We start from the raw sequence: 14,656 nt of genomic DNA, 5'->3' as shown, positions 1-14,656 counted from the left end.
AAATTTTTTCATTAAAATGTTTTACAAACATCTCATTAAAAGCTCTTAAAGCAACTCCTTTTTTAATTAAGTTCAAGCGGAAACACCATCTCCTGACTTTCCACTTTATTAAAATATGCAATTTCGACTTTTGAGCTCATCCCTTTCACACGCTTTGAAGTTAATATGAAATGCAGCCCCTTTTCGAACATTCAAACTAATTTAAACATATGAAAAGCGAACGAAGAATCCCTTCTTTGGCAGTCAACTCATTACAGGACCCTTTCCTGTTCCCACCTCTCCCCCTCCGGGGATCGCCGGCTTTATGCATTTTTCATAATGTAATTTCCCAAGTAATAAATTTTCATGCCAGCATCATCATTATCAACAACAAGCAGGAGGACGGAGAACGAGTGCAAACTTTGGCTCGGTGCAAGGTGCAGCTGCCGTCATTGCACCTGTTCGAGGAGCTCCCTCATACGCCTCACCTTGCCTCGCCTTCTCACTTTCCCGTTGCCACTTTCCACGTTAATCTCAGATTTCCACATAAATCACTTTAAAAAGGCGACACACTTGCAGAGGCGGGAGCCGAAGCAGCAGAAGCAGCAGCAGGATCGGCAGACGGCAAGGTGGGTAGTGCCAGGTGGAACAGAAGGCGCCAAGCTCTCGCCAAGGAAAAGCGAGTTGTGCAATGGCAATTTCTTTGAGTACTTTCTCCTATTTCCCCTTTTACTATTATATCGCTGTGTCGGTGTGAGTTGCCCCAAAAAACGTGCCAAGTAATTGCCGGCCATTGCCTTAATGTCCTGGGCATAAGGACCTGCCATGAGCTGGGCAAAATAATAACCAGACTTTTCTACAAAGGGAACTTTTCATGTCTCCGACGATGTGCGCCACATTGATGAATGAAAATATGAATTAAATTTTGGATTATTTTATTTATTGCATAAAAAGAGACTAATAAGGATTTGTTATAATTAAAATAAATTAGAAATTAATTTGCATAGGCATTTAAAATCGTTTTAATTTGACGCAGAAAAGTAGGCTTTGATTTTTTTGAAAGTATATTATCAAGTATATTTTTTAAAGAATTTATTTAAAGTATATAATAATATAAAATAATCGCTTAAACTATTATTATTTTAAGCAGAAATAGAAGAAGGCAAATACAAAATTCTTAAAACTCAGGACACGATCTCTTTACCATTAAACACACCCCATATATCTTGATATCATTTTGTCTCAGGACTCAACAACAACTTCCCACCCATTTCTAGTTGCGTCATAACAATATCTTAGAATTTCTGTAATAATCATAAATGCATTTGTTTTTCATGTAAAAAGAGAGAAATGCTTTCCTTTGGCACAACTCCCTTACGCATTTTGTGTGCTGCATTCGCAATTCGCTTGGCGTCTTGATGCGGTTATGCTTTTTGCTTTCATTATGAGCCATTATCACGAGCTGGCAACAAGCGACTGCCACACGATGGTCACAAAGAAACCAAAAACCAAAAGGGAAATGGCCAGAAGAGTGTCCTGCCGAACAGAGGGGAAAGGATGCTGGGTACGAGGACGGTCTCTTGACAGCGCTTGACGCGAGCTTTGCACTTGTAACTAATGCGCCATGTTTAATGTGCTGCCGTTCCCACTTATTTTTATGCTCATGCTGCCTCTGTTCTGCACAGAGAGAAAATAAAACTAGAAAATATATCAAAATAGCTAAGGAAAAATAATGATTTAGAACCTTAAAAAGAAAATAGAAGTGTCAAACAGTTTGAAAACATTTAACAAAGCATCTTAAAGTATGAAATAAAATTAATATTTCTGGTTTAAGCTGGAAAATGTATGCAAACATCATTAAAATATCTTTTAAAGACTTTAATTCGAGTCATTTTATGTATTAAGAGCGCCTTTAATACGAAATTAATTAAGCTTTATATACAAATATTTTTTTGTGTATTCTTGTTCCTGCTTCTGCTTTTGGTCCTTCTTATCATCTTTTTTGCTGCAACTGCTTTCTGGGCAAACAATGGCAATGGCAACTTTTACAGCTGCGTACCGTCTCCCCTTTCTTCCTCTTCTTCATTTTGCTGCGTGCTAGGGGTGTGTTGTGTGTCCTTTTTTTTCTATCTGCTCCTTTTGTTTGATTTTTTATTTGTGTTGCACTCTGCTCTTGCTGCTTTCTGTGTTCTGTTTTCTGCTCTCTGCGGACTTGCAACGCATTCGAAATGCTTTCCAAATTGTCTTTATTTCAAATGCTGGTTTTGAAATATTTAATTTTCATTGAAATTCATCGCTTAAAGCGCTTGCTAAACTTTTTGCCAACTTGAGTTATTTTTTTTTTTTTTGCCTGACATCTCTCGCCCACTGCTTTTTTGTTCATTTTATATTATAGTTTCTCTTTTTGTTGCAGCTGCTTTCATTCTTGATGTTTTAGGATCTTTTTAATTAATTTTGCATTTCGCTGCAGCTGACAAGCAGTGCCAGCCATGGGCGAGATTCAGCGTTAGGTTCACTTTCAGCAATTAACTAAATGTTGCGTATACGCCACAGAGACCGGGGATATATAAGAGCTCTTGTGTGCTAAAAGCACTAAGATGACAGTACAGAATTTCGCTGCACAAAAGAACGATACATAAGTACTTGGCAGTCAAAAAAAAAAAAAAAATGAGAAAAAATCGTTGAGGAAGTCGAGAACCGATATGCGGAAAACTACAAAAGGTGGATTACATTCTACCTGTCAAAGGCAAAGCTCCAATGATGAGACTAAATGGGAAATCACAACGTCAGGAGTGCGCCGCCCACCCTGCTTCACCGTTTGTCAGTCACTCAATCAGCTCCGGGTACCTGAATTTCCACCAAACAACAAGGAGAGGAGAGGAAAAAAAACCGAGTCCGGAGCCAAATGAGACCACAGGCAGGCGGCAGGGGCGGAGGGCAACCTTTGACAGCTGGAAACCACTTAAATTATATGCCTGCTGCGAGCAGGGTTGACTCCTGCCCACCTTCTGCCTCCTGTCAGTTGCTTATGTTAATTTTCTGCTGGCCTAGCTGCTGGCTCCGAGCAATTGACATGAACTGAAGTGAATTTCTTTGTGGCTTTTCTTTTACAACGACCCCCCTTCTGAGGCTGTAAATCTCTGGGTAAATCTCGGCAACAGGTGGGGCGTTCTGAGACTTTGAATGATTTAACTAAGTAATTGCTCGTGGTATGTGCTGAAATGTTATTGAGCAAAGTTTTCCCAGGACTTTTGAAACAGCCAATAAAAGAAAGCCATAACTTGTTGCTGCCATAAACTGGCTCATAAATTTTCTAAAGAATATTTTCTTTACGAGTGGGAAAACTTTGTAAAAAAAAATAACAACAAGAAGGCGGGAAACTCTTCAGAAATAACTAGGGTTTTTAAAACAGCTAAAAAGGTGTCTAAAAGTAGGCAGGTAGACTTAATTTTTACTCCCTTTTAGGATTTTTAAAATAATTTTTTCCTAACTTTGTTTAACAAAATTAAATATATACACCTCTATCATAATAATTATTAATTACTGCGGCATTCCTAGCCCTGAAATAGCTTCTTAAAACACTCTCCAAGGCTTTTAACTTGTTGCTTAAGTCATGAAACACGCAAGTTGTAAAGTGCTTGTAAAATCATAATTTATAAATATTTCTTGGCTATATAGCACGCAAGTTGACAAACTTTTTAAGAATAGCAACTTCTTTCTTCTTCCTGGGAAAGAGCAGTTTAGCAGGAAGCCCTTTAAATATGCAAATTCTAAGGGAAATGAAAAGCCATATTAATTACTGCTGCATTCTAGAATGCGAGCTAATTTCCCCGCCGCCATCTGTCTAATGGCTAATGAAGTGGCCGAGCTTTTCCGGCTTTTCCAGCTTAACTAGGCGCATGGCCAGAGGCATAAGCAGAAACATTTCTATTTCAAAAACAGAAGCAGCAGCAGCAGCAGCAGGACTCTGGCAACACAACTTTTGACAACAAACGCGTGTAAATAGCAAAAGTTTTGCTTGCATGAACCCAGTAAACACAGCATAGAACACCAACCGAACTTAACTGAACCGAACAGAACTGTTCGCTTAACTTGGCGGAAAGCTAAAAATCATTTAATTAAAGTTCGTTGGTGCGACGGGGGGGAGAGAACAACTAAGCTGATGTCTAAACAACAGTAAAGTTGCATGTTGGCGGCTCTTAATTGCTTAAACAACTAACTAACAAGCGAACAGCAAAAGCAGGGGTTAAATACAGCAACAGAAGGGTTTTTCAGGTTCAGGATCCAATATATATGTATATAGTATATATAGCTCAGTGCAGTGACCTGCATAAGAAGGAGCTGCAAGTGTTCCAACACATGTACTCTCCTTGTACAAGCCGTATGCATAATGTTGTCTAATTAGTTAGGCCAAAAACCACGCCCCATTCAACACAATGCAAAAAGGATTCGAAGGAGTTCCTGGCATAAATTATGTGCAATAAAAAGAAGGTTGGCAATCTCATTTCGAAGCGGAAAAGGCATTAACCTAAAAGAAAAGATATCCTAAGTCAAATCCCATTCAGGGAGGTCTTGAGGGTGTTGTGTAGTTTAGTGTAAATTTTTTACAACAAAACTACATTTTCTAGCTTAATTTTGGATACCTCTTTAAGGGGCTTAAACTTGTATTTATAACTAAAGAAAATCCTTTAAAATTTAAAAAATGCTTTTACTTTAAGTTTCCTTTAAGGAAATCCTATAGCTCATAAAATCACTCCCCAATTTTCCCTTGCGTGAGTCTTGCGTAATTGTATTCTGGGTAAACTTTATCATCAGCCCCTCTTTGGTTCCTTTCTCCCCCTTTCTCTGTGCAAGTTGCCTGCCTATGCATTTGGCAGTGTAATTTTTCAACTCTCGCCAAAATGTCAGAGGCAGGCCAACATGCAATTTAAGTTGTTTGCTCAAGATTATTCATAACGAAGTCTAGAACTGTTGCAGCCTGGCTCATTCCTGCTATTTCTCCCTCTCTCTCGCTGGCTGTGCTGGCTGGATTTTCTTTTTGTTTTTTTTGTGCGTTGTCAATGTCCAAAAGGCTGCGCATGCAGTTTCCTAATACCATTTCATGCTCCTCCTTTTTTTTTCTTTTTGCTGATTTTGCTTTTAAAACGCGAGCTCAAATTGCTGACCATTTAGGGGGGAGTTTTAGGATCAAAAGAGGGGTTTGAAATTGGGGGAGGCGAGAGCAAATAGGATGATAGAGGGTGTGCGTTTGTGTTGCCTGGAGGGCAGAACATGCCCAACTACATGTAATTTTACGCGCAACTTAACTTGTAAACTGCCAGCCAACCAATGCCCCCGCTTAAGTCCCGCTTCCGCTACCCAAACCCCTCTCTATCACGCGGACACACACTCAACTCACCTGTATCAATGTTTGGTGTACATGGCGTATGGGTATTATAGCAGTTTGATGCATTTCGTGGCTTTGATTTTCGAATTAAAGATTTAAGTGGCCGCACAAAATGCGCACTGTGGTCTTAACTCGAAAATACACCCATTCTCTTTCTCTCTTTCCCTTTTGCGTTGGGGTATAACGTGGCGTATGAGTAATGTGAGCAAATGCTAAGCATACGCCCTGTTGGGCATTAAGCTGGAATTACAGGAATTTTAGTCGAATATCAAAGAGCAAAGCTGAGCCAACGAGTTGTATGAAATCGTATTCAATTGCCAGGCAGCAGAGCGAGAGATTTTCCAAGGAAATTAAGCAACAAAAAAAGGAAAGCTGGTTAAGGCAAAAGTAAACTTCTAGGGAAAAGATAATTACATTTATTAAAAGCAAACAAAGAGAAGATTTTGAGTAAACTAGTTGTGGTTTAAATAGCAAAATATAGCTACTTATAATCCGATTCTTAGTAAATTTTAATGTAAAACTAAAGCCACGTCTGAATAATGAATTCCAATCTCTGACTACCAAAAACTAAACCAATTTCCGCCCCTCTTCCCACCATTTGCCACATTTACAAGTCGTTGTGCTTTCACTCCTATCTCCTTCCCCCCAAAAAAACCCATTATCATATTGTAATGTCGGAACAGTTTCTCAACGGAATGTCGACATCATCTCCTTGGGGTAGCATTTTCGTCGCCTGGCGTCCTGGCCATTGTTCGATTAATTGCTTCAGTATCCCATTATGCAATGCCATGGCTCTCACTAATTTACATGTCCTTTCACCTCTCCCCCCATTCTCTCTTTTTGCAGGTATGACTACGAGACTTTACTGCAAAATTCCACTTTCTGCCTGGTTCCACGCGGACGTCGTTTGGGTTCCTTTAGGTAAGCAAAAAAAAAAAAGGAGAGACCCATAAAAAATGGTTGAAAACATATAAAAAAAAAACAATTTTCATTTTACATTTCACAATTCCATTTTTTCATGCTTTTATTATTTTTTTTTCCTTATTTTTTATTACAGATTCCTCGAGGCCCTGCAGGCCGGCTGCATTCCCGTGCTATTGTCCAACGCCTGGGTGTTGCCGTTTGAATCGAAAATCGATTGGAAGCAGGCCGCCATTTGGGCCGATGAGCGCCTCCTGCTGCAGGTGAGCCTGGGGGCACACACGCCCATTTATAGTATTGATATCTATAGTTGGGATATGGCTTCCACCCTGTATATAGTATATGGTATATATATGTAAATGAAATATTGAGCAGGACTGTGGCAGTTTGTGTGCCACTTTCGGAGTCGTTTGGCCAAAGCGATTTCAATTGGCTGTCTAAAAAGAGAAAATTTTCCATTGTTTATGTTGACGGGGTCTGTAGTGGGAAGTACTTTTTTCGGGCTGGGTAACCCACATAAATACCAACTCTGCACTGTCACCTTGCAGCCTGGCAAATATTTGTTGCACTTTTTATTGGCCAGCCATTTGCCGTATTGATGAATATTCTGCCAAGACTTTTAGATTTGTGCACCTGCGCGGGTTAGCAAGTTAGCTCAGGTGTCCGCCTGGCATGTCCTTGGCCAGCAAGGTGACAAAGAAACTGAAATAGAAATTCATTTAAAGATGTCAGTCAATCTGACTTGATTGATTTTAAAAGGATAATAAAAGATACTGCAGTAATTCAATTAAAATCCTTTAAAACACATATTTTCCTTTTTTTAAAACCAGCTGTTGCACTTTAACCTTTACTTATTCCTGGCTTCAAGGTAAAGTGTCCTAAAATCTCACTCAAGGCTTTGGCTCCTCCATTAGGATTGTCCACATTTTTGGTTCTTAGCTCCCTGTTGGCCTCTGTTTGCGGCAAAGATTTCCCAATCAGAGCCAGGTGAGTGGTTCGCAACTGTTTGTCCAAGTGTCGGCACCTTTTCGTGTTCCTCCGCAGTGAAAGCTCTTTGACACTCCTACTGGTGTGTGTCCCTGTTTCAGTTGTTTGCCTGCCTGCCTGCCAGTGTCCTTTTTCTTCACGCTCTTGCGCCTTCTGCTTTAGCTGATGCAGAGAGAGAAAATATCAGTAAAAAAGCTTTTCACTTAAATAGGAAAAATATTCAGAAGGCGAAAGTTATTCTTCTTTTAATGGTTAAAAATCCCAAGAGATTTTTCAAGTCTACCTTTTGCCCTTTCCTTTGTCTCAGTTTCCTTTCTGCCACTGTCGCACTTCATTCGCGACAAAGTCTTGGCGCCATGTTTGCCCTTGCCATTTGTCTGCTTCTTCTCCTTCTGCCTCAGAACCTTCTTCGCCACGACCTCGTCCTAGTCCTCGTCCACGTCCTCGTTCTCTTTTTCTCGCACTTGCACTTCCTGTTCCCCTACTCCCCGTCCATTGGCATGTTTGCCTTTGTAGTTTATTGGCAGGAAATGCAATTAATTAAGTTAACTTGAGCAGGAAACTTGAGCATGGACTCCAAACTCAACTTGAGTTGAGTCGCATCGCCTGGCTGTTCAAACTCTTTAAACTGTTTGGATTTAGTGCTATGCCTGCTACTGCTCGAGTCCTGCTCCTGGAGTCCTGCTGCAATTATGATGGATGACACCCGTGGGTGGTGGCTGCAATCCTTTAACCAATTAAGTTGTGCATTGTAAATTAATGCGCATTATGGCTCAGCTGGGTCGAGATGAGATGCATCTATTAAGCTGGGATTACGTATACGCCGGGTATAACCATCACTTACCTCTCTCTCTCCATCTCTCTCTTTTTGTAGGTGCCCGACATCGTTCGCTCTATACCACCGGAACGCATCTTCGCCCTCCGCCAGCAGACGCAGGTCCTGTGGGAACGCTACTTCGGTTCCATCGAGAAAATCGTCTTCACAACATTCGAGGTGAGTCCTGAGAGTGTCTCTCTAGAGAAGCATTTGCATATGTACAAGCCAAGCCACCTATTTGTGGCCGATAACTTGGGTGCCTCGAACTTTTCCGGGGCGGAGGCACAAGAGAGGAGATTCAGGGGTCTCTCGAAATAGCGACTTGAACTTACTTGGCAAGTTGTTGCGGCTTTTGTTGGTTCGCTCAATCGACAAGAAACAAGTAACGAGAATGTTCTTTGCTCTACTTAGCGACTCCTGGAGGTATTCCTTGGGTTATATGAGGGATGTGAGGGAGACCGGGGAACTTGGCAACTCGGGAACTTGGTAGATGGAACTATGCAACAACTTGTTCTCGTGTCCTGGAGTGCGCACAGTGCGTGTTGTAATTAAACGAACCGAACTTTATGTTTGCTTGTACACTCACAAAGTCGTAGTGTTTACCTAGGAATTAAATAACTAAAAGGGAAGGAAATGTATAAGATAAAGTTTGGATAGTATTTGGGTTTATTGGCTTGATTTTTCGGAGTATTTTTTAAACATTTTTAACCCCGAAGAAAAATAATCAAAGATCTAACATTCACCTATAAATAAATAAATATTTTAAAAAAGATTTTCATTCTCTTTAGGCTTTAAAAAACTCTTTTCTAAGTAATTTTCTTTCTAAAAATATATTTATTTCCAAATTGTAAAACTTATCAGGCATACTTCCTGCACCCACTGTATTTCGGCATTGATTTGCCTCAGAAAAACTACAGTCTAAGCCTTGCAAATGTATCTGCTGGATACTTTTGCTGCTTAAGTAGCAAAACTTCTTCGTCAGCTATTGAATTTGAATTTGAATTTGTGGGTGGAGCAGACACACAGTTGGGCCTTACACTTAAGGGATGAGGGCGAAGTTGAACCAGAATGGGGGAAATGTCTATTTGGGAGGGAGTGTATAAATAAAACACACGCATTCCACATACATATATGCGGAAAACAACAAACAGGGCGGCCAACAAAGTTATCTGCACACAAATGGCGAAAGCAGAAATTCGCGAATCTCCGCAGTGAAAGGGGGAGAAGACCAGAGAAAGGAAGACACAGATTGGGAGACGCGAAAAGCAAACTAAACCGCCGCCACTGGAGACCACTTTTCAACACTCAAATTGACACACAGGCAGGGACAGGAACAGCGGGTAGGGGTTATGGGAGGACATGGAATCGTGTAAGGATGTAGACACATCCACGCAGAGGATGCACGGGCATTCAATTTTGTGTAATCACCAGGGGGAAGAAGCGGCGAATCAGAGGGCGTAATAGGAGCAATGGGCTAAAGGGAGGAGGATCGGGAGCAGCGGGTCCTGAAAGCTGAGGCTGCCAACTGAAACCGGAGACTCCTAGCTTGCATCGAGATTCACGTTTGTGGCGAATCTTTTGCAAAATTCCAAACACTGGGAAGTAAAAGAAACTACATTTTAATTAAATTAAATAATGAAAAGCTAAAAAAAAAGTAGGAAATCATTTAAAAATTAGTCTCAAAGTAGGCAAGAATATGGTATTTTTTACCACTGAAAATGTAGCTAAATGGTTGTATAGCACTAGGCATTTAGTTATGCTATTTTAAATCTCAAATTTGAATAACTCGAACTCTACTTTTTACCAACGATATTTAACCATAAATGTTTTATTTTTGTCCCTGCAAGTCTAACATTAGTCAAACCCTAAATTTTCCCTCAGTGAACACCCACTTTTCTGCGAACATAGTCATGTTAACCCATGACGACCGACAACATGGCAATGTCGCCGTGCCTGTCGCTCTGCTCGTTGACAAAAACCGCAGCCCAATGGAGCGGTGGCTAAGGGGAAAAGTGCGGAGCAGGAAGGGTTGTGCAGATTGCGGCTCCATTGCCACGATTTCCCGTTCCTTTCGTTCGAAAAACCCCTCCTCAGCACCTTCGTTTGCCTGCGTTTTGGCTAGTAATAATCAATTTGCAGTTACAGCAACCAAAATGTGTGTAACCAAATTAAACACAAATATTTTTCCTTTACTTTGCGACCTGACCAACTCGAACGGTGAGTTTGTCGAGCCAATTAACCACTTGGTCCACAATCAACAAAGGACATGCATACTGGGTTTTAGTTTGATTTATGTGTGACGTGGCAGCAAAAGAGTCCACCCACCTCAAATCTTGGCCACCCAATTTGCCCAGTTCTGTAATTATTATTATTATTGGACCACCAGATGCTGCCTGCCTGCCTGTGCGTTTAGAAACCAAAGTTAATTGGGTTTTGATCGACCTGCAGCACAGCACTGAATGGTCAATGAAATTGATGTCTTCTGGGTGTGGTTCAGGTGTAGGTTAAATATAAGAGGAGGTGTCACAGGTTTATGGGGACTTGATCAATTAGCCAAGGTGTTTTCACTTTAATTGTATTCAAGATAACTTAATTGTACTTCTTAGTTTCCATCAAACGATAAATAAAAATGCTAAAGATATATTTAGTAAATAAATTATAAATTAAGTTCAAATTTATTTTAAATATATACAAACATCAAAGATCTTGTCAGTTAATGTTAAAATAATATGTAGCCTTTAAATAAAATAAACTATCCTATTATGTAACTCTTAAATTTCCTCTTTCATAAGTTTAAAACAACCACAAAGATGGTTAAAATCATGAACTTAATATAAAAATTTGCTTGTCATTTTTCGACTCCACTGAGAGCAATTATAGCTGCCTAGATTTCTAGTCCTAGACCCATTTTATCCTGTACCTATAACTTGGCTATCACACTTAAAGCGCACCAACCTGATTTTGGTATGGAAAAAATGTTCCTTTTTGGCCTGCATTTTTGTGTGGCGCAAAATTTGATTTATGACTCGCGATTAAAAAGATGAATTGTGGCATTTTCGACAGAAAAGGGGAGAAAAGGAGGAACGGGGCCATGGAGCTAACAGAGACACTCGGCCACGCCCACCTCCCCCCCTGTTGAGGTGTGGCACGTGCATCACGTAATGGCTCTGCGCGCAATCCTTTCTGGCTTATTTGACCCACATTTTGCATATGGCCAAGAATGCAGCTCCACCAAGGGTCAACATCATCATGTCTGTCTGTACCGCCCCTCCCCTCTAACCACCCCTCCCACCTTTTGCTGTGGCCTTTAATATATGTGAAAAAGTTCCTGAGCTGTGCATTTTTTTTACGGGCCAAATACTTGATGTGTGGATGCCGTTGGTGGGCAGAAAACAATTCCAGAATATTTATAAACAGCATACAAAAATTCCTGCTTCGTTGAGCTAGAGAAATTCCTTTATAATTTGTTTTTATTAATTTTTCACTCTCGCATAGAGGCCTTCTTCTGCTTTTCTCTTTTTATCGCAGGCCACTCACGTCTCACTTTTCGGAGTGGAAAGTTCCTAATAATCCTTTAGTCCGGGACACGTATGAATATGAATGGGACGGCGGGATGCTAGAGGGTCCTTTGGGGGGGCGAATGGGAATCCTTTTCCTTTCGCTTACGCTTAAGACCCGTTCATGCAGCAAATTGATTTAGGCATAAACAAGCCCAGAACGCTTTTAACCCTCTGCTTGGATACGTAAAAGTGGCAAATAATTTCTGCTGCCTCAACTGTTGTCGGTCTCGTTCGAAAATTTCATCTTTCTGGGCGTTGAACCGCATGTGACCAGCCGGTGGATCCTGTACTCCTTCTGAGCTCGCCAGCAGCCCTGGTAACTGGTCCATTAAAGTCAACAAACTAACAACAACAGCTGACGGTTTTTGTGGGGTTTTCTGGTTTTTGGGTTCCAGTTTGAGTTTCGGGTTTTTGGGTTTGAGTTTGGGTTTCCAGGTTATCCTTTTGTTTGTCCCCAACGCCTGATGTTGCTTTTGTTGCCTTTGCTGCCTGTGCAAGCAAACAGCAAAGGTGAATTTGGGGGGAGGGGACTGTGGTGGGGGGGGGGGGGGGAAAAAACAAATTAAGCAGTTATTTGGGTTGTTAGACGCTTCAGCCAACTGGCCTTCGTTTTAACCCTACGCCTTGATACCCACACATCCCGTTCCGCTTCTGGTTGTTGTGTTTTTCGGCTGACAATACCCTTTGAAATTAGTGAGTGAATGGGATAATTCTTGGCTTCATCAAGTAAGTCATAAAAAGAAAACTGGATAATTAAGTTGTTTGGTTTAGTTAAAACCGAAAAGGCTTTATTACCGGAGGTCTATATAATTGAGTTCTATATAAATGAGTTGTGGGTGAATTAGAATCTAAGTAAAATTCCAAAAAGAAAGTAATATTTGGTTGGAGAATAGCTTAAATTGAAAAATATGCTAATTTGTACCACATTTTCTGTTGCAAGGTCACATTATTGCAACAGTTTTACCTAGAGTGACCAGCTGCATATACAAGGACTGATATTTTAAAATCACTGACCACAAATCCATTAAGACTTTTGAATATTCGAACACAAATTCATTCCTTTGGCATCTCTCTCGATTTCCCCCGCTTTTCGCAACCCTTTTACAAACTTTGTCAATTATTTTAATTAATAAATCAAAAATCGAACCCTAAACGTAAAACCGCAACGAAAGTTTGCAACATCCTTCGGAAGCGAACTAAGTGCGTAGGCCCTTGAATATGTCCATGTGACTGTGTCTGAGTAAGGATGAGTGGAAATCGTATGCGGCTGATCCCAAGATTTGCATAATTTTATTGTGTGTTGAACTTTCGACTAACCCATCCGGTGGCAGCCCAATCTGTGCCGGGCCATGCCAGGCCACAGGCTCCCCGCAAAAAGGTCACTCAAAGTCCACTTACCGAACTTACTGCCACACACACACACATACACATACACAGTTCGGCCAAAATCTTCGGCCTAAGCCCCAAAAGTCCCTCTGTGTGCGTTTGTATTTTTTGGTCGAATGGATGTGACCGATAAGCGTGTGCCATGCACTTAAGTTGCACAGGGAGGCGGCAGGAAGCATGGCAAAAGTTCGAAAATGGTCACAGAAAATTCACAGAACAACAAAATAAACCACAATAAGCCGAGAGCTCGGGTTAAACTTGAGATTCTGCTCTGCATACGAGTGGTGCACAGGGGAAAAATGTGGCCAATAAGGGATAGGTGGTAGTCGGAGGCAGGAGAATGTTCAGGCAGTGATTTGTTTTTAATGCCTGATTATGCTATTTCTATCACACTAATTGTTATCTTACATTATTCTTGTTTTTTAAGACTTTGAGCAGCTTATTAAAATAATTTAATTTTAATCGTTTGAAAAGTTAAAAAATATTTAATATATTTTAAACCAAAAAGCAAAGCAAAATTACAAAATATTTACAGCTCATAAAAACTTGTTTTAGTTATTTTTATTTTCTAAATTACAAACTTCAAGCATTGTTTTCCTTTATGTTTTCCTCTGTAATCTCTCAACCCCATTTTGTTTATTGTGTTTTATTTATATTTTTTTGGGCAGCAGCAGCTGCGGCTTTGGCTTTCGTGCAACAAAATGTGTTGCATACTCGCAGGCAGCTGCCGAAAAAAAAACAGCAGCTCTTCTGGCTTCTGTCTCTAGTCGCTCCCCCTCTTTTCTTTGTCTCGACGAGATTTGCATTTCAAAGCAGCGGCCACGCCCACTCACCTGGTTAAGAACGGAGGCGTTGGGGGTGTGTGGACAGAGACAGGAGTCTCAGGTAGCATCAGCAGCTAAAAGTGGAGGAGGAAAAACAACTTATTACTTTGACTAATCCTATTATGCGCATGCAAACGTGCGCCAGGGAGAAGAAAAAACTTTTTCCCAGGCACAAACTACTTTGAAGTCAACTGTCTACCTGCCTATGCTGGTCCCAGGTCCGCCCACATTTTTCCAAGATGTCGCCACCCCCCATTTTACTCCCACTTTCTGCGCATTCATTCCATTGAATCGTGCACTCACTCAGGCGCCGCTAAGTTGCCTTAGTGGCCGCTCATGCACTGCAAGAAATGGCTGAGCAATAGATAACGCTATTTGGGCCAGTAAAAGGATCTTGCCACTCTCCTTGCTGTCCTTGTGATGTTAATTCCTTTCGAGTTAGTTTCAAGGTGCAGATGGCACTGTGGGGTTAATGGGGATTGTGAGTGTTAAAAGTGCAGGAAGTTTAGGTGATTATTTCCTTGGGATTTTTAGATGAATAACCATTAAAATACCTCTTTTATTCGATTTTTTAATTACTAAGAAAGCATATAAGTTTGAGCTTCAGAAGATATTTTTTATATAATTAAACTGTTCTTGTTTTGGAATAGAAAAATCAGACTAGAATCCTCCCAATTATCTAATTTTTCAATTCCAATTCATTCCCAAATTAAATATCAGCACTTTAATTGCTGAAATCGCTTTTGGCTATATATATTTGTGCCATTAAAAAGTTGAGCTTCAGTTTGCTCGACCT

General features: G+C 40.6%; 1 protein-coding gene across 3 annotated transcripts in view; it reads left to right on the top strand.

The window, feature by feature from the left end:
- Window positions 1-14,656, top strand: part of ttv (exostosin glycosyltransferase 1 ttv) — a 68,512-nt gene that overhangs the window by 36,289 nt on the left and 17,567 nt on the right. For all 3 annotated transcript variants that reach the window (XR_001770776.3, XR_001770777.3, XM_017169115.3), the window contains exons 3-5: window positions 6,212-6,286; window positions 6,423-6,549; window positions 8,148-8,267. Coding sequence is in view for 1 of the 3 variants with exons in the window: in XM_017169115.3 (XP_017024604.1) it covers window positions 6,212-6,286; window positions 6,423-6,549; window positions 8,148-8,267 (322 nt within the window). In the remaining 2 variants the exon portion in view is untranslated. The remainder of the gene's footprint in view (window positions 1-6,211; window positions 6,287-6,422; window positions 6,550-8,147; window positions 8,268-14,656) is intronic.

The sequence above is a fragment of the Drosophila kikkawai genome, chromosome 2R (genome assembly GCF_030179895.1).
Source record: "Drosophila kikkawai strain 14028-0561.14 chromosome 2R, DkikHiC1v2, whole genome shotgun sequence".
In the NCBI taxonomy this organism is placed as follows: Eukaryota; Metazoa; Arthropoda; class Insecta; order Diptera; family Drosophilidae; genus Drosophila; species Drosophila kikkawai.
This window is presented reverse-complemented; position numbering and strand designations above follow the sequence as displayed.